Here is a 22,957-nt window from a genome sequence, read left to right as displayed (position 1 = left end):
ACAACGTACTACGTGCCCAAACATGAATGAGTTAGATATATTGTTTCATCTCAATTTTCGCAAGATTCGGTCAATAGGAACACCTTAATTACACCGGCTATTTTTACATTTCACCACTAATCATGCATCTCTATTCAGAATTTCAGAGCATGGAAGTAAAAAGTACTGAACTAAGTAGAGAAACTAATTAATTAAGAAGCATCATATCCATATCACTATATCGCCACTGATCATTCAGAACAAAGGTTATTGTATTGTACTAGGTAGTGTTTAATTAAGAACTCCACTAGAGTAGTAAGAAGCATGCATTTGGATTGAGCTAAGCTACTGAAACGGTGACCCTAACGCATACATACATGGTGATCTAGGCCCTTCTGGGCACGAGACGAGCGCGCAGCGGCTTCGCCATGACGGTTGTGAACTCGATCTTCTCGGCGAAGTCCACCTCGTCGCCGGCGACCTCCTTCCACTCGAACTCGCTCACCATGTTCGCCACGAAGTACTCGACATGTAGCATGGCGACGCCGAGCCCGGCGCAAATCCTCCGCCCAACGCCGAACGGCATCATCCGGATCTCCCTGCTGCCTGTGACGTCGACCCCCTCGCCGTCGCCGCCGGCGAGGAACCGCTCCGGCATGAACTCCATTGGCTTCTCCCATTCTTTCTCGTCCCTTCCCATCTCCGCCACCATGAAGTTCACCGTGGTGCCCTTGGGGATGAGGTACCCGCCGATCTCCATGTCCTCCGCCGCCCTGTGAGGGAGCACCATGTGCCCCGGTGGGTGCTTCCGGAGGCCCTCGAGCACCACCGCCTTCAGGTACGGCATGTCGTGGATGTCCTCCTCGGAGACCTCGCGCTGGCCGCCGCCGCCGCCGCCGCCGGTCTTGGCCATGATCTCGTCGTGGAGCTTTGACTGGATGGATGGGTTCTTGACCAGCTCGGCCATGATCCACTGCAGCGCGGTGGACGTCGTGTCGGTGCCGGCGTTGAGGAACTCGGAGCAGAGGTTGACCATCTCGTCGTCGGTGAGCGGGCGGTTGCCGTCGTCGGGGAGCTTGATGTCGAGGAGGGTGTCGACGTACGAGTGCTCGAACGTGGTCTCCTTCTTCGGCTCGCCGTTGGCGCCGCCCTGCCGTTTCTTGTACTCCCGCCGCGCGTTGATCAGCGGCACGAACAGCTCCGTCTGCCGCCGGCGGAGGGCGTGCGCCTTCTGGAGGCGCCCGCGGAAGAGGTGCTTGGTGACCGCCGGGAAGAAGGCGAAGACGGGCATCTTGCTCGACAGGTAGAGGAGCGCGTCCCGCTGCGCGACGGCGATCGCGCGCACCGCGTCCTCGTCGAGCCGCTCGCCGAAGCACATGAGCACCAGGAGGCAGAACATGGCGTACTGGAACGTCTCCACGACGGCGTGTGGCGCCGCCGCGTCGCCGTTCTCGTCCCGCAGCTTCTCGACGAGCACGCGCCGCACCCACGCGCGCGCCGGCGCGAACAGCCGCACGCGCGACGGGTGCAGCGTCTCGGCGACGAGGTTGCGCCGCAGGAGGCGCCACACGGGCCCGTAGCTGGCCCGCGAGATGAGGTTGTCGCTCTCGCCGAGCAGCCTCGTCGACGCCATGGCGGGGCGATCGGCCAGGGACGCCCCCTTCTCGACGAGCGCCGCGTGCGCGAGGCGGCGGTCGGCGACGAAGACGAGCAGCCGGGACGCGACGCGGAGGGAGACGACGGGGCCGTGCCGCGCGATCAGGCGCCGGAGGAGGGGCTCGGCGTCGGCCAGCGAATTGGTCAGCCACACCGTGCTCCCGAGCAACGGCACGGCCGGAGGACCCGGCGGGAGGCGGCCGCGCTTCCCGCCGCCGCGGCCGCCGCGGCGGGAGAGGATGAGCCGGAGGAAGGGGATGAGGACGAGGATTGCGGCGACGGCGACGTGCCACGTGTCCATCTTCGAGTGAGCGCGAGCACCGCGTACCGTGTGGCTACTTCAGTGGGACTCATTTTATATGGTTAACACGTGTCGTAATTAGCACGTTATTAGGAGGTTTTTAACTGCTTGTGTTTAAGTAAATTCGGTTGTATTTATCGGTTTATTATGCTTTATGCCACCGTCGCGATCTCGATTCGACTTGCGGACGAAGTGAACGGAAGGGTCCACCTCCGCTGACGTCAGGGATGATGATGAACAGGAATAAATACGAAGAAAAAAAATTCTAGAATATTTTCTTATGCGACACCTTGTTTCCACATGACTCGTATGATCCAAGGTCTAACGACATGTTCAAGAAAAGAGCAGATAAAAGAAAACCAATTCTGAATACGATTTCTCTCTCGAGAAAATTGCATCCAATCCAACAAGTCATAGTTTGTTCAGACTTCAGGACTCTAACACATAATAATTTTGAATTAAGATTTGAAAATTACATCCGAACAACCCGTAGTTTGTTCAGACTCTTAAACTCATAAAATTATCCAAACTCAATCGTATTCAGCGTTGACTTGATGCGTCTCCCTATAAATGTAAAGCCGTTTTGTCTCACCCGACGTACAACAACGACACCAATCGACGACGACGCAGATGGATAACCTGGTCATCCTCGCCGGCGTCCTCCTCCTCCCGCTCCTCTTCCTGCTCCGCAATGCGGCGTCGTCGAGGCGGCGCCGCCTCCCGCCCGGCCCGCCGGCGGTGCCGCTGTTCGGCAACCTGCTCTGGCTGCGGCACTCGGCCGCCGACGTCGAGCCCCTCCTGCTGACGCTGTTCAAGAAGTACGGCCCCGTCGTGACGCTCCGGATCGGGTCGAGGCTGTCCATCTTCGTGGCGGATCGGCACCTGGCGCACGCGGCGCTCATCGCCGCCGGCGCGAAGCTGGCCGACCGGCCGCAGGCCGCCACCAGCACGCTCCTCGGCGTCAGCGACAACATCATCACCCGCGCCAACTACGGCGCCATGTGGCGGCTGCTCCGCCGCAACCTCGTGTCGCAGACGCTGCAGCAGTCGCGCGTCGACCAGTTCGCGCCGGCGCGCGTCTGGGTGCGCCGCGTGCTGATGGAGAAGCTGCGGGGCTCCGGCGAGGAGGCGCCCAACGTCATGGAGGCGTTCCAGTACACCATGTTCTGCCTCCTCGTGCTCATGTGCTTCGGCGAGCGCCTCGACGAGCCCGCCGTGCGCGACGTCGAGGAGGCCGAGCGCGCGTGGCTGCTCTACATCTCGAGGAGGATGAGCGTCTTCTTCTTCTTCCCGTGGATCACCAAGCACCTCTTCCGCGGCCGCCTCGAGGCCGCGCACGCGCTGCGCCGGCGCCAGAAGGAGCTCTTCGTGCCGCTGATCGAGGCTCGCCGGGAGTACAAGAGGCTCGCCAGCCAGGGCCTCCCGCCGGCGAGGGAGACGACGTTCCAGCACTCGTACGTGGACACGCTCCTCGACGTCAAGATTCCCGAGGAGGGCAACCGCGCCCTCACCGACGACGAGATCGTCACGCTCTGCTCCGAGTTCCTCAACGCCGGCACCGACACCACCTCCACCGGGCTACAATGGATCATGGCCGAGCTGGTCAAGAACCCGGCCGTGCAGGAGAAGCTCTACGCCGAGATCAACGCCACCTGCGGCGGCGACGACGAGCTCCTGGAGCGGAACGTGAGGGACAAGGACAACAAGATGCCGTACCTCAACGCCGTGGTCAAGGAAGGCCTGCGCAAGCACCCGCCGGGCCACTTCGTGCTGCCGCACAAGGCGGCGGAGGACATGGACGTCGGCGGGTACCTCATCCCCAAGGGCGCCACGGTGAACTTCATGGTGGCCGAGATCGGGAGGGACGAGAGAGAATGGGAGAACCCAATGCAGTTCATGCCGGAGAGGTTCTTGGACGGCGGCCATGGCGCCGGCGTCGACATGCACGGGACCAAGGGCATCAAGATGATGCCGTTCGGCGTCGGGCGGAGGATCTGCGCCGGGCTCAACATCGCCATGCTCCACCTCGAGTACTTCGTGGGATCCATGGTGATGGAGTTCGAGTGGAAGGAGGTGGAGGGGCACGAGGTGGAGTTCGCCGAGAAGCGGGAGTTCACCACCGTCATGGCGAAGCCGCTGCGCCCGCGCCTCGTGCCCAGGAGGAGTTAGACAGTGAGACAGAGTCCAGAATTGGTTTAGTTTTGTGTTCATTAGTTAGTGTTAGCGTATATTTACTCGTGATTAAGTTATGATCCAAATGTCCATAGTGACTAGAAGTATATAATTAGGTTTGAATTAAGTGCCAAAAGTGTGTTTTGTTTTAGCAAATTTTGAGCAGTGCGTACTCGTTTTTATCGTGCTAATTTACACGTTTTATATATGAACTCCTATCGAATCCCAATCAAAATAAGCAGAGAGGTTTGGACTAGAGACAAGACAGCATGACTTACGCACAAGAAAGGAAGGGTGAAAGGTTCATCTTTTATCTCCTATATACTATCAGCAATTCAAAGGAAAGAGTGTTTTTTTATCTCTTACCAGCAAATTCATATCACCAATTCGAATATCCAAAACAACATAGGTGCCTATGAATTTCTTTTAACAACAATGGAAGAACAACTTTGAGCCTGTGAAAAACTTTAACTTGTTTACCTCCTAGAAATTGATGCACCTAAAAAACTTGTTTAGAAACATCTTACAAAACTAATGTGGCACAATGTGATTGAATATTCCTTTTCTCATACCCGCTATAACATATCAGATCACTAAGAGAGTAATAGATTTACACTAGTTGGAGAGTGTTAGAGTATATGGTAGTTAAAGTCATATTAGGATAGGATTGGTTTGTTTGGATTCCTTCTATATCTGTAATTCTTCCTTATCTCTTCCCTATGTACTCCTATATATATCGCCCCCCTGAGGCTCAATACAATGTGTCCAATATTCACAGTATCCCCTCTTCCTGTACTATCCAACATGGTATCAGAGCGGGCGATCTAGTGCCGCTCTCACGCTTCCGCCACCGCTGCCCCCGGGAGTAGCGATCTCCCGAGGGCGGCCACATTTTTTTTTCTTTCTCTGAGGTCGTTGTCGCCAGAGGGATCGCCCTCGATCTCCTTCGGTGGCCCCCGTCCTGTTCGTCGTCAGATCGATCTAAAGCCATCTTCAGATCGTTCGTGCGTCTTCGCGTCATCAGCATGCAGCAGTAGCAGATCGCATCCGCGGATCCCGTCGACGGCGCGGCTCTCCACGTCGCTGCGCCGTTGGCTCCCGGTCCTGCCTCCTCTGTTGCCGTCCTCTCCGTCGACCTCTCTCCTCTACCGAGGCTGCTGATGCCGGGGGACAGGAGCCACGTCCTCGCCGATCATCCATGCCGTGGATCTGGCGGCCACTCCAGGCCACCGTTTCGTCCGTCGCCCCCTGGTCTTCTCCAACCTCCGCGCCAGCCGTCGTCGACCTCGCCGCCCTTCTCAACCCCGGCGCACAGGGGGAGGGAGTGCTCATCACTGTCGCTTCCACACGGCAATTTTCTGCCGGCCCCTGCAGCTCTGCTGCTGGTCTCCACCACACAAACCTGTTGACAGGTTGTTCTTCTCCACTGTCTCTCGGTGTCTCTCTCTGCTATGATCCTGTGCGTGGCAGCCATGTGAGGAGAGAGAGACTAGATGGATGGTGTGAAGATATACAGCCTATTGCCTTGGTTGACTTGGTGGTGACTTGCGTCAGATTCAAAGGGTTGTGATGTGAACGGCTGGTATGGACTGCTGCTATTGTGTTGCTGCTTGTATTTTTTCCCCTTTCCCAATCAGTGATTGGGTTTGCGTCGCCCACCGCCTCGTTGACATCTGCGCGTCTCCGACATCGGCATCGATTCTGCTTCAACTTCATCGTTCTGCCTCGCGCATCTTCGGCTTGATCACCCATTCCAGCGCCCAGCTACAACGACTTGTACAACCGATCATCATCGAGCACGCGTCTACGCCATCAAGCTTCGGGTTGCCGCTGCGTCGCCCCCCTCGGGCCACAGTGCCGCTGCCTGTGGTCCACACCTCCACTGGTTGTTACAGTGTTGAGACCTGAGAGGCACCCTCCTCAGTGTGGCCTCACCACCGGTGGACTTCTCGCCGCTGCATCGACATCGAGCTGCGTTGGTCCCACTACTTCGCCTTCGTCTTCGTCCAGCATGATTCATCGCCAGTGTCGCCGTATCTTCCTCGACTATACTTCGCTCTTCTCCGGCAACTGCGTGCTGCTCCGGCAATTCTCCCTCTACGCCGTTCTCGCGCCGCGACCATCCTAGAGGCCTTCTCTGCTAGTCTCCTCCGACATTGGCGTATAATTTCTGGTGGTCCCCTACCTAGCCCGCACGGTATTGGTAACACCGTTGTGCGCGTTTGTCCCGAGTCGTCCCCGGGTCTGGCAAACCTGGTGTGACGTCTTGTCCTTCATGGTTCGACTATATCGGCTCTTCGACGTCATCTTCCTCAACGACCGTCGCGATCGTGTCCCCGTCATCATCTCCCGCGCGTCCTCGCGCACCTCGGTTCACAACGCTCTCCCATGCGTCCACGACCACTCTACGGCGTCCTATGTGCGCTCCGCGGCTCGGCTACCTCGACATCATCGGCTCCCCGACTTCGGCTACATCGACCACGGCTACTCTACGCACGGCTTCAGCGACCACGGCTCTCCCGGCTCCTTCGCTTTGGCTACATCGACTATGGCACAAAGGGCTATTATCCGTGTTGAGCACTCTTGCCGGTTTATTCTCCAGTCCAAGTGTCCGCGCTGCTCACGCTTGGACTGAGGGGGGATGTTAGAGTATATGGTAGTTAGAGTCATATTAGGATAGGATTGGTTTGTTTGGATTTCTTCCATATCTGTAATATTTCCTTATCTCTTCCCCATGTACTCCTATATATATCGGCCCCCTGAGGCTCAATACAATGTGTCCAATATTCGCAGTATCCTCTCTTTCTATACTATCCAACAGAGAGTACGTAATAGATTGACCTTAGGAGAGTGACAGATTAACGATTTGCGATGAACAAACTTAATCTCTGACCCTCTGTATCAAAATTCAAGCACAAGCAACCAACACATATTGCAATTCAGTAGTAGAGATTTGATTGGTTTATTTGTTAACCTGTACGGAATTCGAATAAAAAACTGGTGCCAAATTTGTCAGATTTTGATGAACACGGTCTAGATTTAATCGCTCTGATTTATATTTAAACAAGGAAAAAGTACACCGAAGGTCCCTCAGCTTGTCATCGAGTTACAAAATCATCCTCCAACCGTAAAATCAGATATTTCACATCTCCTAACTAATCAAAACCGGTCACAATCGGTCCCTCGGCGGTTTTGATCCCGGTTTTATTCTACGTGACTGCTGAGTCAGCACAGGACCCACGTGGGCCCCACATGTCAGCGTGGCCACGTCAGCCTATCTCTCTCCCCGTCTTCCCCTTCCTCCTCTCTCTATCTCACTCATTCTTGTCTCTGTGGCTCTAGGCAGGGGAGCAAGGCGGCAGCGGCGGCGGGAGCAGGGGAGCAAGGCGTCGGCGGCGGCAGCGGCGGCGGGAGCAAGGGAGCAAGGCGTCGGCGGCCTCCGGTCTCCCCCCACCCTCTTCACTCTGTCCAAGGCGGCGGCGACCTCCACGCCCCACTTCCTCACCGACGCGACGAGCACCTGCACGATCCTCGTTAGCGGGCTGCCCCCGGACCGCTGGTGCCTGTACAGCGGCGTGCCGATGAAGAAGCTGACGGCGACGGCCATGACGACGGCCGGGATGCCGAACCCCCACCCCCACCCGACGTGCGTCTGCACGTACACCAGCACCGACGACGCCACCAGCGCGCCGATGTTGATCAAATGTTCTCCATACAGTAATTATTCAGTAACCTGTATAGAAATTGATGACTACTATGTGATTACTTAACTAATAGTACCTGACAGAAGAAGCTCATATTATTAGAGTCTGAATAGATGGAAGTTTGGAGGCATTGCTTGTCGCTGTTATTCAAATGTCTGGTTGCTGATAAATAACAGGAAAGGAAGCTTAGAACTGCTGTATAAATGAAGTCAGTGTGTGGACATCTTCAGTGTAGAATTTTAACCAGAGAATCTTATAAGGCTTGTTCTGAAAAAGGTGATGGATGCTGTCCTCGACATGTATTAGAACCAGTTGAAGAAGCTGCTCTTGCTCCGCTTCTCCCCCTCGTCGTTCTCGTCGAACTGGTCGACGCCGAACGACGACACACACGGCTTGATCCCTCCCGTTCCCAGCGCGATCAGGTACAGCGCCAAGAACACCACCCCCGTCTGCGCTTGGTGCGGACTGCGGAGCATCTCATAGCGCGCGGCGAGGAGGCGCTCCAATGAGCCGAAGCGCTCTGTGAGTCGCTGGTACAGGTGTGTGCAGGTCGCGAGCAGCTGCTGCTACTGCTCCAGCTCTGCGAAACCTTCCGGCGTGTGCAGGTCGCGAGCTACTGCTGCTGCTGCTGCTCCAGGCCAGCGAGCTCGCACCGACTCCACCCCCACCGCCGCCGCGTCGCCAAGCTACCCCGCCGCCCGTCGCCGGCCGCCGTTTCTGCCTCGCCCTGCCAGCCGGCCCGCACGAGGGGGGCGGGGAGGCCGGCGAGCTCGCGCCCCCCGAGCCCGCGCGCCGCCACCTGGGAGTAGCTAAGAGCCCCCGGGAGCCGCCGTCCCCGGCCGCACCACCCTCCGGCCCCGCGCGCCGCCATGGGTGCTAGCCCTAGCATCGGCATCCCCATGCCGCCCGTGCGAGAGCAGAGAGCGAGACGGAGGAAGAAAGGAGAGAAACAGAGAAAGAGAAAGAGCGGAAAGAAAGCAGGCGCTGACATGGACACCCTGACATGTGGGACCCACGTGGGTCCCACGCTAACTCAGCCGCCACGTCGGATAAAGCCAGAGTCAAAACCACTTAAGGAACTCAAGTGAACGGTTTTGTAAGTTTAGGGATGTCATATACCTGGTTTTGCGGTTAGGGGATGATTTTGTAACTCTATGACAAGTTGAGGGACCTTAGGTGTACTTTTTCCTTTAAACAAAATGAATAGAGAGTAAGCCCAACAGCAAAAAACATGTTAGCCCAAAACCAACGAACTGCATCTTAGGCCCATTTAACCAGTCGAACATGTTATCTCAGGCCCGTTTAGCCCACAAAATTGCAATATGAATACTAGCAGTCTAGCACAACTAGCTTTGGCTGCGTTCGTTTCTCCAATAACAATAGTTGGATGAAATTTTGGATACTGATGGTACACTTTTCAAACTACTAAACGGTGCGTTTTGTGTGAAAACAATTGCTCTAAAATATCAGATTAATCCATTGTCAAGTTTATAATAATTACACGTTATTACCACCTCGTTTTACGTGAAACACTTAATATTTATCCTCATCTTCATTTTCAGGATATCCAGAGAGGAACACACGCTTGAAAAATCTGTCACGTGCTAGTTAATTAGCAAAACCGAATAAGGTACTTATAAAAACTAAAGTGTCATTCCTTCTTACTAACATATATCTTTAGGGAGAGCTCCCACCTTTTCGCCTCAAAAGGGAAAATAAATATGTGCGCCTAAGTTGATCCTGATGCCCTTAAATCCAAAGTTCAAACATGTGGGGTGGCTTCTTAAGAAAGAAAAGAAACCTAAATACTTGGATGTAATCATAAAGATTCCCACCGAATCTTCACCGATCAATTGAGATTAATTAGAAATGACGATAGCCGTTTAAGCGGAGAAGGACGGCTTACATTATTGCTGGTTACCATTCAAAACAGAAAGAAAACAGTGGCACCAGATTCTGCGGTTTTCTACAGAGCTTTTTTCTTAAAAAAAACTAGACACAATATATACACAAACTATTCTAACACACGCACACTCACCCTTATAAATGTACACACGCACACCTTATCCTTATCAGCATCTCCAGAAGATTAGGCTGTCATATTTTAATATTGACGAAGCCACTGCGGGCGTCTCGTTGTCGAGGGATACGTCTTACACATGCACACATTATTCTTATGAACATCTCTGGAAGACTAGGTTGTCATATCTTGATGTCGATGAAGTCACTACGGGTGCCTCGTTGTTGAGGGATACGTCGTGTACCATTAAAAAAAACAATTAGCCGTAAATATGAGCACATGTGTCAAGCCTAGAATTTAAACCCAGATGGACTGGTTTCACCATAAGAAACTTAACCAATTAAGTTACGCTCACTTCACGGAGCCCTTTGTCACTCTCCTAGTTGACAAATAAGTTTTCAATGACTGGTCCATACAGGAATATGTTCTTCCATTATTTAATTTTAGTTGCTAAACATGTTTTCACATACTATAAGTTGTTCGTCCATTATCCATTTTTCTAATAGGCACCTTGTTTTGCATCTTTGAAAGCATTTTGAATGGCTGATAGGAGATAAAAAAATGACCCCTTTTTTTCTTCGATTGTGTTTTTGCCCTTCTTTCTGTCCAAGACTACTATAGGATACCAATTCACTACGTGCAGCTGTCATATGTTTTTGATAAATCTAGGTTACCTATTAATTTAGAGTAATTTAGAAATTATACACTAAGTTTTATAAGTATGTGATATATTTTTGTTGGTTTTTTTTAATTTTGGGAAGGTAATATGCTTTGATAAATATGGGTCTCCTATTAATATGAGAGTAATATAAATTTTCGACATGACCTGCACCAAACAGTAATGTAATTAGAGATTATACATGGTTCTTTTGAAAGTAAGTGACATATGTATATGAATTTAATTTATTATTTGGTGGTGGTGATATGACGATAAATTCTTGGCACCTATTAATTTTGATTTAATCTTGTAGTTATGGCATATGTTTAAGTTAATCATTTTGTATGCAGCGAGAATTGCAATGGATCGACGATAAATGTACCATGCGTCTTGTTCAGGCCTCCTTTGAATTGGAGGAAAAATATAGGAAAAAGAAAGGAATTGAAATCCTACACTATTTATGCCTTTGATTCATAGGAATGAGAAAAGGAAAAACGTAGGAAACTTTCGTATTCCTACGATTCTAGAGGAAAAACATAGAAAATTTAAGACAAAATTGGTTATATAGCATCGAAAGTTCACCTTTTTTTAGCTCCAACAGATAACGGTTCACTTTAATAGCATCTAAAGTTCACCCCTTTCCATTTTTAACACTTTCGTCAATTCTCGATCGTTTTCTATCCGCCTTGATCGTTATTGACTCAGCCACTCACACGATATGACCTTTTTACCCCTCATTGCCATGCATTATACATGTACTTGTGAGGGGTAGAAACGTCATATTGCGTGTGTGGTTATGTCAATAGCGATCAAAGCGGATAGAAAACGATCGAGAATTGACGGAAGTGTTAAAAATGGGAACGATGCGAACTTTGGGTGCTATTATAGTGAGCTGGTATCTTTCGGTGTTATAAAACCAAAAACGTGAACTTTTGATGCTATATATCTAATTTTGTCAAAATTTAACATCCACTCTAACCTCTTGGAAAACTTTCCTTGAGTCTATCTCTTTCATCTGATTCCTGCAGTCCAATCAAACGGTCATTTCTGTGTTTACAATTCTCTGTTTTACACTTGCGTTGAATACATTTTTGTTTGTCAAAGTTTCAGAAAAACAACTGTACCATATATTAAAAACAGAGATATCAGAAATTTGCACAAACAAATCACACTTCAATGTTCCCTATTGATTTACTGATTCATCAAACCAAATGCCATTTGATATCAGCATTCACCTCATGACACGTAAAAAACCTGACACTGATACTCCAAATTACTCCCTCCGTTTCAAGATGTTTGACACCGTTGACTTTTTAATACGTGTTTGGCCATTCATCTTATTTAAAAAATTTAAGTAATTATTTATTCTTTTCATATTATTTGATTCATTGTTAAATATACTTTCATGTACACATATAATTTTACATATTTCACAAACTTTTTTAAATAAGACGAACGGTCAAACAAGTAAGTCAACGGTGTCAAATATTTTGAAACGGAGGGAGCAAATGAGCAGTGAGACTCTGATTAGTGCCTGACTCCTCCTGGGCACAAGGCGCGGACGCAGCGGCTTCGCCATGGCGGTGGTGAACTCGAGCTTCTCGGCGAACTCCACCTCGTCGCCGGCCACCTCCTTCCACTCGAACTCCATCACCATGGATCCCACGAAGTACTCGAGGTGCATCACGCCGACGTTGAGCCCGGCGCAGATCCTCCGCCCGGCGCCGAACGGCATCATCCGGATCTCCCTGCTGCCCGTCACGTCGACCCCGTCGCCGTCGCCGCCGGCGAGGAAGCGCTCCGGGATGAACTCCATTGGCTTCTCCCATTCTCTCTCGTCTCTTCCGATCTCTGCCACCATGAAGTTCACCGTGGCGCCCTTGGGGATGAGGTACCCGCCGACGTCTATGTCCTCCGCCGCCTTGTGCGGCAGCAGGGTGTGGCTCGGTGGGTGCTTGCGCAGGCCTTCCATGACCACGGGGTTGAGGTACGGCATCTTGTTGTCCTTGTCCCTCACGCTCCGCTCCAGGAGCTCGCCGTCGTCGCCGCAGGTGGCATTGATCTCGGCGTGGAGCTTCTCCTGCACGGCCGGGTTCTTGACTAGCTCGGCCATGATCCATTGTAGCCCGGTGGAGGTGGTGTCGGTGCCGGCGTTGAGGAACTCGGAGCAGAGCGTGACGATCTCGCCGTCGGTGAGCGAGCGGTTGCCCTCCTCGGGGATCTTGACGTCGAGGAGCGTGTCGACGTACGAGTGCTGGAACGTCGTCTCCCTCGCCGGCGGGAGGCCCTGGCTGGCGAGCTTCTTGTACTCCCGGCGAGCCTCGATCAGCGGCACGAAGAGCTCCTTCTGCCGCCGCAGAAGGGCGTGCCCGGCCTCGAGGCGGCCGCGGAAGAGGTGCTTGGTGATCCACGGGAGGAAGAAGAAGACGCTCGTCTTCTTCGAGATGTAGAGCAGCCACGCGCGCTCGGCGTCCTCGATGTCGCGCACGGCGTGCTCGTGGAGCCGCTCGCCGAAGCACATGAGCAGGAGGAGGCAGAACACGGCGTGCTGGAACGCCTCCGTTACGTTGGGCGGCGCGTCGCCGCCGCCGCCGCTGACGCCGGACGTCGTCTCACGCAGCTTCTCCATGAGGACGCGGCGCGCCCAGACGCGCGCCGGCGTGAACTGGTCGACGCGCGACTGCTGCAGCGTCTGCGACACGAGGTTGCGGCGGAGCAGCCGCCACATGGCGCCGTAGTTGGAGCGCGTGATGATTCTCGCTGACGCCGAGGAGCATGCTGGTGGCCGTCCGCGGCCGGTCGGCCAGCGTGGCGCCGGCGCCGACGAGCGCCGCGTGCGCCAGGTGCCGATCCGCCACGAAGATGGAGAGGCGCCACCCGATCCGGAGCGTCACGACGGGGCCGTACTTGTCGAACAGCTTCAGCAGCAGAGGCTCCAATTCGGCCGCCGAGTGCCGCAGCCACAGCAGGTTGCCGAACAGCGGCACGGCCGGCGGGCCAGGCGGGAGGCGGCGGCGCCGCCTCGAGGTGACATCGCGCAGGAAGACGAGGAGCGGGAGGAGAAGGACGCCGGTGAGGATGGCCAAATTATCCATCAGCGTTGGCAGCTGTTTTCGCTTGCGTTGGTTGTCGGACGAGGCTAAACTGTTGTGTACCCATACATTTTATAGGTCTTCGGCTCAAGTCAGTAGCAGTAGACTCAGTACTATGGGATGTAATATGTTAATCTTATTCTTTTAATAAAACTAGCTGGGTGGCCCGCGCAATTGCGCGGCTAGCATCCAAATAAAATCATATATTTTTTAATATGATTTTACTTAAAATTTATTAAATAGCTATCTCATTGTCTTAAGACTTTGAAAGACCAAACCTTATCATCCTCGTGTTTCTAATTATATAGTTTTTAAAAGTCACATCAGTTGCTACCCCTTATGTCATCTTCTTCTTTATTTGTTTGCTCGATCTACCACTATTTCTATTTATTCTTCTTGGAACCTTTAAAAATTGAATTTTATAGTTTTTAGAGTTTATTGTCACATTGGGTTTCGTTTTTATAATTTGTAGATGTCTCGTCAAACGTTGTCATTATACTCCTCTACCGCCCGTCCACTGTTTCTTCTTTTTATTGTCATTGAAATTTTAAAAATCAAAGATAATTATCATTTGGGTTTATTTTTACTTTCTAGAAGTCCCGCCAAACCGTCAGCGGCTTTGCCATTGTACTCCTCTACAGCTCACCCGCAGCCTCCGTTCTTTATTGTCATTGAGATTTTAAAATAGAACATGATTATCATTGTTTCTTTTTTACTTTTTGGAAGTTCCGAACCTTAAAAAATTAGACTTGTAGTTTTATTATTTTTATAATTTTTAGAAGTCCCATCAAACGATGCCACTATGCCCCTTTACAGCCCGTCCGCCGCCTACTCTTTATTGTCGTTGTGATTCTAAAAATCAAACATAACTATCGTTGGAATTCATTTTTTATTTTCTAGAAGTCCCGTCAATCGTCGGCGGCTCAGCAACTATACTCTTATACACCCCGCCCGCTGCTTCTCCTTTTTATTGTCATTAACATTTTAAAAATCGAATATGATTATCAATGGGGTTTATTTTTTATACTTTCTAGAAGTCCCGGCAACCGCCTTACTTGTTTGCTTCACGGCCTGTCTGATGTCCCTCCTTTTAATCGTCATTAGGATTATATTTGGTGTTTTATTAATAATTTTTATATGTCGTATCAACCGCCACCACTCTACTCCTTTCTAGGCTGTTACTTAATTTATCTCGTCATGTGTTGTAGATGGTCTTTTCTTTCAATAGTCTTTATTTTTATCACAAATTTTAGTTATTTATAAATTGTATTTCTAATTGAAATCTTATTTTTCTTTTTCTAATTTCAGAATTTATTTTTTTTAAAAAAAATAGTTAATACCGTATTGTGTTCCTTTAATGTTTTTATTTTTATTTTCAATTTCAGTTGTTTGAAAATTGTATTCCTACTTAAATTCTCTTTTAATTTTTCTAATTTTGGATATTATTTTATTTTTTTAATTCGAAATTTTAATTATTCTTGTATTGGGTTCTTATATGGATTCTTCTTTCAATATTGCTTATTTTTTATTCCGAATTTTATCTAATTTTCAATTGTATTCCTACTTTAACTCTTCTTTTATTTTCTTTTGCTAACTTTGGATTTATTTTATTTTAATTCGAATTTTAATTAATCTCATATTGGGTTCTTATATGGACTCTTCTCTTTAATATTCCTTATTTTTAATTCCGAATTTCAGGTATTTTTAAATTATATTCCTACGTGGACTCTCCTTTCCTTTTCTAATTTTGGATTTTATTTTATTTTTATTCCGAATTTTAATTAATTTCGTATTGGGTTCTTATATGGACTCTTCTCTTTAATATTCCTTATTTTTAATTTCGAATTTCAGCTATTTTTAAATTGTATTCCTACTTGGACTCTCCTTTCCTTTTCTAATTTTGGATTTTATTTTAATTGTATTCCTACTTGAACTCTCTTTTATTTTTTCTAATTTTGGTTATTATTTTATTTTTTATTCTAAATTTTAATTAATCTCGTATTGGGTTCTTATATGGATTCTTCTTTTAATATTGCTTATTTTTAATTCCTAATTCCAGCTAATTTTAAATTATATTCCTACTTGAACTCTTCTTTTATTTTCTTTTGCTAATTTTGGATTTATTTTTATTTTTATTCCGAATTTTAATTAATCTCGTTCTGGATTATTATATGGACTCTTCTTTTAATATTCCTTATTTTTAATTTCGAATTTCAGCTATTTTTAAATTGTATTCCTACTTGGACTCTCCTTTCCTTTTCTAATTTTGGATTTTATTTTATTTTTATTTCGAATTTTGATTAATCTCGTATTGGGTTCTTATATGAAAATTTCTTTCAATATTGCTTATTTTTAATTTCGAATTTCAGCTTTTTTTTAGATTGTATTCCTACTTGGACTCATCTTTCCTTTTTCTAATTTTGGATTTTATTTTATTTTTATTTCGAATTTTAATTAATCTCGTGTTGGGTTCTTATATAGAAACTTATTTCAATATTACTTATTTTTAATTCCGAATTTCAGCTCTTTTTAGATTGTATTCCTACTTGGACTCTCCTTTTCTTTTTTTTTCTTTTTCTCCGATTAATGTGGGAATTTCTAGCCTCCACAGCGAACGTGGTGTCTTCTTTTCGAGCTGTCTTAATAATATAATAGATTTTAGAACATGTTCTGTACATACGGTTTTGCTAACTAGCATATGATGCATGTTTTAAGCAGCCTTCCTGTTTAGTTTTTCTTTTTGACTGTCAGAACTTAGGTTTACATTCGTGCTGTGGCTGGAATTTTATTTAGAATTGATCTCAACACCTTGGGCTCGTTCTTTTCCACAACTAAAGACTGCAACTTAGTTCTTTTTCATTAGCATGCTTCTCGAACCGTTAAACGATGTGTATTGTAAAAATATTACCGTTTGAGGCTAATCCATTTTTCTCTGTGTCAGGTTGTGTTAGCTATCCAAGCGAATTGGTGTTTCAAGCGCATAGCAATGGGAGATAGAAGATTGAGCTTATATGGAATAGCAATTGTGTTCGCACATCTGAAAAAGGGGGGATGTAGCCTAGTGGTTGCAGTGACCTGAGTAACACCCTAAGGTTCTGAGTTAAAATCTTCATATGAGCGAATTTCAAATTGAGTTATTTGCAGTGCTAAGTTCTCAATTTAAATTGTTGCATATATCCATTTGGATGTAGATGCTGGATAAAAAAAACTATTCTCTAACAAAAGTTGTGTTCGCCGAATCCACTTTCTGCTGAACACTCATGGATGTAAATGTGTTATCACACGTGGGATTAAGACCTTGTCCAGCACCACATGGCGGGCAGCCCTAATGGGCTATCGATCGCCCGCCAATGGGGGTAGCGATCAGATTCGCTACCCCCCTCCCCCCTCCCTCCCTCCACCTGATTTCCTATTTTAGTAAATTTATACACCTAAAGTTTATACACCTCAAGTTTACACATTTAAAGTTTAGAGACCCAAAGTTTATAAGTCAAAAGTTTATATATCCGATTCAAATTTGAATTTGAATTCAAATATCTTTTTATATATAGTATTTATATACATCTAAAGTTTATACACCTAAAGTTAGTTTATAGACCTAAAGTTTATACACCTCAAGTTTACACATCTAAAGTTTAGATACATGTTTCAAATTTATATTTGAATTATATCCGATTCAAATTTACCTGTTTCAAATTTGAATTTGAATTATATCGATTCAAATTTAAATTTGAATTCAAATATTTTCTATATATGGTATTTCTATGCATCTAAAGTTTATACACCTAAAGTTTATAGACCCAAAGTTTATAAGTCAAAAGTTTACATACCCGATTCAAATTTGGATTTGAATTATATCTGATTCAAATTTGAATTTGAATTCAAATATTTTCTATATATTGTATTTCTATACATATAAAGTTTATACACCTAAATTTTATAGACCCAAAGTTTATAAGTCAAAAAGTTTACATACCCAATTCAAATTTGAATTTGAATTTAAATTTTTTATATATAGTATTTCTATACATAAATTTTTCTAACTCTTTATTTTTTTTAAATTTTTGTGTGGTGTACTGTAGTAGGGGAGGAGTGTATCTAGTAGTATAGGGAGGGAGCGGGCGGGTGATCGCTAGGCGGGCGGGGGAGCGATCACCCGCCCATTAGCATTTCCGCCACATGGCATCTCAGTGTCGCCACCGTCGATGAGGGAGATGGGCATACATGCATGGTATATCGGTTTGCACTTTTTATTTCAGCGAAAATTTCTGTAGCACCAAAATACGAAATTTCATGATTTTTGGCATTTTAGACCAAAATTATTTGAAATTTCGACTGAATTTGAATAGACTTTGATCAAACTTAACAAAAAAAATTTGACATATTTTAAAATTCCGGTCGATATAATGACTTGTCGGTGGGGTTCGAAATTTCAGAATTTTCCGAAATTTTGAACCAAAATCGCTATCACTAGTCATGCGAGCACGAAGAATTAGGGAACAATTCAATATGAATTCGGGTTAAACCCATTTATGCCCAAAAATACCAGTCCAATCCAAACCCTTTTTTCTTTTTTTTTTTTGCCTCAGTCCAAACCGCTCCGGTCCGTTAGCTCACTCAACCCATCTCCACCCAAATAAAGCCCACCCGTAGTGAAAAGGGTAAAATCCAGAAGAACACCACGCACAAGCACAACCTTGAAAATCTGAAGAGCACACGAAGCCCTAATTAACCAAAACCTCCGCCGCCGCCGCCATGGCCGCCGCGGTCGCCGCCTCCCCGGCGCAATCCCGCAAGACGGAGACCTACACCGACACCAAGCGCCGCGACGACGTCCGCGGCCTCAACATTGCCGCGGGGCGCGCCGTCGCCGCCGCCGCGCGCACCTCCCTCGGCCCACGCGGCATGGACAAGATGATCTCCTCCAGCTCCTCCGGCGGCGACCAGGCCGTCATCATCACCAACGACGGCGCCACCATCCTCTCCCGCATGCCCCTCCTCCAGCCGGCCGCCCGCATGCTCGCCGACCTCTCCCGCTCCCAGGACGCCGCCGCCGGGGACGGCACCACCACCGTCGTCGTCCTCGCCGGGTCCCTCCTCCGCCGCGCCCAGTCCCTCCTCTCCGCCGGCGCCCACCCCACCGCGGCCGCCGACGCCCTCCACCTCCTCGCCGCGCGCGCCGTGGAGGTCCTCCACGGCATGGCCATCCCCGTCGAGCTCTCCGACCGCGACGCCCTCGTCAAGTCGGCATCCACCGCCCTCAACTCCAAGGTCGTCTCCCAGTACTCCACCCTCCTCTCCCCGCTCGCCGTCGACGCCGCCCTCGCCGTCGTCGACCCGGCCCACCCGTATCTCCTCGACCTCCGCGACATCCGCGTGGTGAAGAAGCTCGGCTGCACGGTCGACGACACCGAGCTCATCCGCGGCCTCGTCCTCAACAAGAAGGCCAGCCATGTCGCCGGAGGGCCAACTCGGATCGGGGACGCCAAGATCGCCGTGATCCAGTTCCAGGTCTCGCCTCCCAAGACGGACATCGAGCACAGCGTCGTCGTGTCGGATTACGCGCAGATGGATCGAATCCTCCGCGAGGAGCGGAATTACATCCTTGGCATGGTGAAGAAGATCAAGGCATCCGGATGCAACGTCCTGCTCATCCAGAAAAGCATCCTGCGTGATTCAGTCACCGATCTGTCGCTCCATTATCTCGCAAAGGCCAAGATCATGGTCGTGAAGGATGTCGAGAGGGACGAGATCGAGTTCATCACCAAGACCCTCAACTGCATGCCAATTGCTAGCATCGAACATCTCCGCGAGGACAAGCTTGGTCATGCACATCTGGTTGAGGAAATCTCGGTTGGTGATGGTAACAATAACAAGATTGTCAAGATCACTGGCATCAAGAACATGGGAAGAACAGCAACTGTTCTTGTCCGGGGATCCAACCAGATGGTGATCGACGAAGCTCAGCGCAGCCTCCACGACGCATTCTGTGTGATCAGGTGCTTGGTGAACAAGAGGTTTCTGATCGCTGGTGGTGGTGCTCCTGAGATCGAGATGTCGATGCAGCTGGCTGCTTGGGCGAAGGAGCTGAGAGGGATGGAGAGTTACTGCGTCAGGGAGTTCGCCGAGGCGCTCGAGGTCATCCCTTACACGTTGGCAGAGAATGCAGGGCTCGATCCCATCTCCACTGTCACCGAGCTCCGGAATCGCCATGCCAAGGGCGAGAAGAACGCCGGGATCAACGTGAGGAAGGGTCGGATCACGAACATCCTGGAGGAGAATGTCGTGCAGCCACTGCTGGTGAGCACGAGCGCCGTCACGCTGGCCTGCGAGTGTGTTAGGATGATACTGAAGATTGATGATATTGTCACCGTGAGGTAAGGTTAATTAATTATGTGGTGGCTGACCGTGCTGGCCTCTGCTCTATTTTGTCTGTCATGTTATTTAGGAGATTTGATATTTTGACACCTTCTAAAGTGGCACGCTTTCGTTGATTCAGATGGTTCGAAATATCATGCATTCTCACAACTGTCAATAAAATCAAATTGGTACAAATAAAGTGTCAAACCATCAAATTTGGGTTTTACAATTTTATTTGTTTGCGTGCCTTTTCTGTCTAGATGTTCTGAGCGTATGTATTTGACGTCTGTGGAAGAGAATTATATGTTGTATTTGCCTCTACCTGGATGAAACTGAAGTGTAGACTGCCGGAAACGCCAGTTAGCGAGCAACCCAATTCGGCGAGACGCAGTCCAAATTCTCACCGCGCGAGCCGGTTTGGATGGGCCGAGGTCGGCTTGGATTAGGCCCATTTAGGCATTTAGTGAACATATTAGATACAGTCTATTTTGCCTCCCTCAAAGTGTAGCCCTAGCTTGATTTATTTCACTCGACCGCAGAACCGGATATAGAGCCTCTCTCAAGTCTCAAGTCTCAACTCTCAACTCTAAAAACCTGTTCAATTTAACTCCTTAATATGGCATCTATGTAAACTACAGATAAAAGTAAAAATAAAAATTCAATTGGACCACATGCTAGTGTCATAAGTAACCCCCTCTCTCACAACTATTTCTTCCTTTTCACTCTACTGTGGTGTGTGTGAGAGGGCCAGCGAGCCGAAGGCGGATCGAACGTGGAAGGCATCGGCGGCCCAAGGCCTTACGTGGCTGGCGAGCTGAAGACGGATTGAGAGAAGGAGGCATCGGCAGCCCAAGGCCTTACGGGGCCGGTGAGCTGGGGCTAATAGAGCTAGGAAGGTGGCGACCCTTCGAACTAGGGAGGCATCGACGACCCAAGGTTTTATGGGGCTGGTGAGCTGGAGGCAGATAAAGCAAGGGAGGTGGTGACGCTTCAGAGCTTCGTGACCTAACGTAGTGTGACATGGTTAGTGTTGTCGATGAAAAGGCCTCACGGAGTATGACGGGGACGAGTCGACGGTGGTGCTCCGTCCAGCTAGCAACGACGCTCTTGTGGACTCACAGATCGAGTTGTTAGCATGAGTTGACTAGGTCAACATGCCACATAAAACAAAAGCAATATCCAAACCACCAAACCTCTAAATAAGACAAATTGAACAGGTTATGAGAGTTGAGAGATTCTCTATATCTGATTTTACGATTGAGAGATATGGATCAATAGTTGAGGGAGGTAAAACATATTTTTTTTTCCAACACATAATCGAATTAAGCTAACCAGCCCACATAGGGCTCATTATTACATAGAAAACTAAATTTCGTTAAACCCGTTTAATTCATCCTCCTGCGCACGAGCTGAGCGCGAAGTGGCTTTGCCATGACGGTGGTGAACTCCAACTTCTCGGCAAAGTCCACCTCTTCGCCGGCGATCTCCCTCCACTCGAACTCCCTGACCATATTGGCCACGAAGTACTCCAGGTGCAGCATGGCGGTGTTGAGCCCCGCGCAAATCCTCCGCCCGACGCCGAACGGCATCATGCGGATCCCCTTGCTGCCCGTCACGTCCACCCCCTCGCCGTCGCCGCCGGGGAGGAACCTCTCCGGCATGAACTCCATTGGATTCTCCCATTCTTTCTCGTCTCTTCCCATCTCGGCCACCATGAAGTTCACCGTGGCGCCCTTGGGGATGAGGTACCCGCCGACCTCCATGTCCTCCGCCGCCTTGTGTGGCAGCGCGAAGTGGCCCGGCGGATGCTTCCGGAGACCCTCGAGGATGACGGCCTTCAGGTATGGCATCTTCTGGGTGTCCTCCTCGGTGATCTCGTCGTGGTCGTCGCTGGTCTTGGACTTGATCTCGTCGTGGAGCTTGGATTGGATGGATGGGTTCTTGACCAGCTCGGCCATGATCCATTGCAGCGTGGTTGACATCGTGTCCGTGCCTGCGTCGAGGAACTCGGAGCAGAGCCTGACCATCTCGTCGTCGGTGAGAGCGCGGTCGCCGCCGTCCTCAGGGAGCTTGATGTCGAGCAGCGTGTCGACGTACGAGTGCTCGAACGTCGTCGTCTCCTTCTCCGGCACCGCGCGTTCCGCGAGTTGGTTCTTGCGCTCTCGCCGCGCGCTGATGAGCGGCATGAAGAGCTCCTTCTGCCGCCGCCGCAGAGCGAGGCTCGTCTGGATGCGCCCACGGAAGATGTGCTTGGTGACCGCCGGGCAGAACGCGAAGACCTTCATCTTCGTCGCGTAGTGCAGGAGCCAGCCGTGCTGCGCGTCGCCGATGGCGCGCACCGCGGCCTCGTCGAGCCACTCGCCGAAGCACATGAGCACGAGGAGGCAGAACATGGCGTGCCGGAACGCGTCCGCCAGCACGGCGCCGCCGCCCACCAACCCGTCGACGAGCGCGCGGCGAGCCCAGGAGCGCGCGGGGGCGAAGGCCGCGCGGGCGCGCGACGGGTGCAGCGTCTCGGCGACGAGGTTGCGCCGCAGGAGGCGCCACGTCGGCCCGTAGTTGCCGCGCGAGATGGTGTTGCCGTTCTCGCCGAGGAGCGCGCGCGTGACCTCCGGCCGGTCCGCGAGCGCGGCGCCGCGCTCCACCAGCGCGGCGTGCGCGACGCGGCGGTCGGCGACGAAGATGGACAGGTGGGATCCCACGCGCAGCGACACGACGGGGCCGTACACCGCGATGAGGCGCCGGAGCAGGGGCTCCAGGTCGGCGGAGGAGTGGCTCAGCCAGAGCAGGTTGCCGAGGACAGGCACGGCGAGCGGGCCCGGGGGCACGCGGCTGCGGCCGCCGCATTTTCGCAGCGAGAGGAGGATGAAGAGTGCGACTAGGAAGGCGAGGAGGAGCATGAGCCACTGTGATGCGTCGACGTTGGCCATGGCGATGACGTCTCGCTCCTTGCGTTGTCAAGATGCTCATGCTCCGCTTCACTTGTGGGTGGAGTTGATTGGTTCGATGTCCATG

General features: G+C 49.9%; 4 protein-coding genes, 1 long non-coding RNA gene and 1 pseudogene across 5 annotated transcripts; 2 read left to right on the top strand and 4 right to left on the bottom strand.

Annotated features, from left to right (window-relative positions):
- Positions 1-187: 187 nt before the first annotated feature.
- LOC4349111 (cytochrome P450 89A2) lies at positions 188-1,966 on the bottom strand. Its single transcript, XM_015757248.3, has one exon. The coding sequence runs from the start codon at positions 1,934-1,936 to the stop codon at positions 365-367; it is 1,572 nt and encodes a 523-aa protein (XP_015612734.1). The 5' UTR covers positions 1,937-1,966; the 3' UTR covers positions 188-364.
- Positions 1,967-2,539: 573 nt separating this feature from the next.
- Positions 2,540-6,903, top strand: LOC107276313 (cytochrome P450 89A2). The gene has a single exon (XM_015757939.3). It carries the CDS (start codon positions 2,567-2,569, stop codon positions 4,103-4,105), a length of 1,539 nt encoding a protein of 512 aa, XP_015613425.1. The 5' UTR covers positions 2,540-2,566; the 3' UTR covers positions 4,106-6,903.
- A 239-nt stretch (positions 6,904-7,142) lies between these two features.
- LOC136353601 (uncharacterized) lies at positions 7,143-8,739 on the bottom strand. Its single transcript, XR_010736915.1, has 3 exons — positions 8,057-8,739; positions 7,889-7,974; positions 7,143-7,760 (listed from the first exon to the last, which is right to left on the bottom strand). It is a non-coding gene; the product is annotated as an uncharacterized lncRNA (long non-coding RNA).
- A 2,725-nt stretch (positions 8,740-11,464) lies between these two features.
- On the bottom strand, positions 11,465-13,585 carry LOC107277730 (cytochrome P450 89A2-like; annotated as a pseudogene).
- A 4,667-nt stretch (positions 13,586-18,252) lies between these two features.
- Positions 18,253-19,989, top strand: LOC4349108 (T-complex protein 1 subunit delta). Its single transcript, XM_015758301.3, has one exon. The coding sequence runs from the start codon at positions 18,338-18,340 to the stop codon at positions 19,961-19,963; it is 1,626 nt and encodes a 541-aa protein (XP_015613787.1). The 5' UTR covers positions 18,253-18,337; the 3' UTR covers positions 19,964-19,989.
- Positions 19,990-21,173: 1,184 nt separating this feature from the next.
- On the bottom strand, positions 21,174-22,957 carry LOC107277133 (cytochrome P450 89A2). Its single transcript, XM_015758302.3, has one exon. It carries the CDS (start codon positions 22,870-22,872, stop codon positions 21,328-21,330), a length of 1,545 nt encoding a protein of 514 aa, XP_015613788.1. The 5' UTR covers positions 22,873-22,957; the 3' UTR covers positions 21,174-21,327.

Source organism: Oryza sativa, chromosome 10 (genome assembly GCF_034140825.1).
Source record: "Oryza sativa Japonica Group chromosome 10, ASM3414082v1".
NCBI classification, from domain to species: Eukaryota; Viridiplantae; Streptophyta; class Magnoliopsida; order Poales; family Poaceae; genus Oryza; species Oryza sativa.
Note: the sequence above shows the minus strand (reverse complement) of the source record. Positions and strands in the feature narration are given on the sequence as shown.

Bases quoted from the DNA above. Each gene is read 5' to 3' on its own strand.
- LOC4349111 (XM_015757248.3), bottom strand. From the start codon at position 1,936: ATGGACACGTGGCACGTCGCCGTCGCCGCAATCCTCGTCCTCATCCCC.
- LOC107276313 (XM_015757939.3), top strand. From the start codon at position 2,567: ATGGATAACCTGGTCATCCTCGCCGGCGTCCTCCTCCTCCCGCTCCTC.
- LOC4349108 (XM_015758301.3), top strand. From the start codon at position 18,338: ATGGCCGCCGCGGTCGCCGCCTCCCCGGCGCAATCCCGCAAGACGGAG.
- LOC107277133 (XM_015758302.3), bottom strand. From the start codon at position 22,872: ATGGCCAACGTCGACGCATCACAGTGGCTCATGCTCCTCCTCGCCTTC.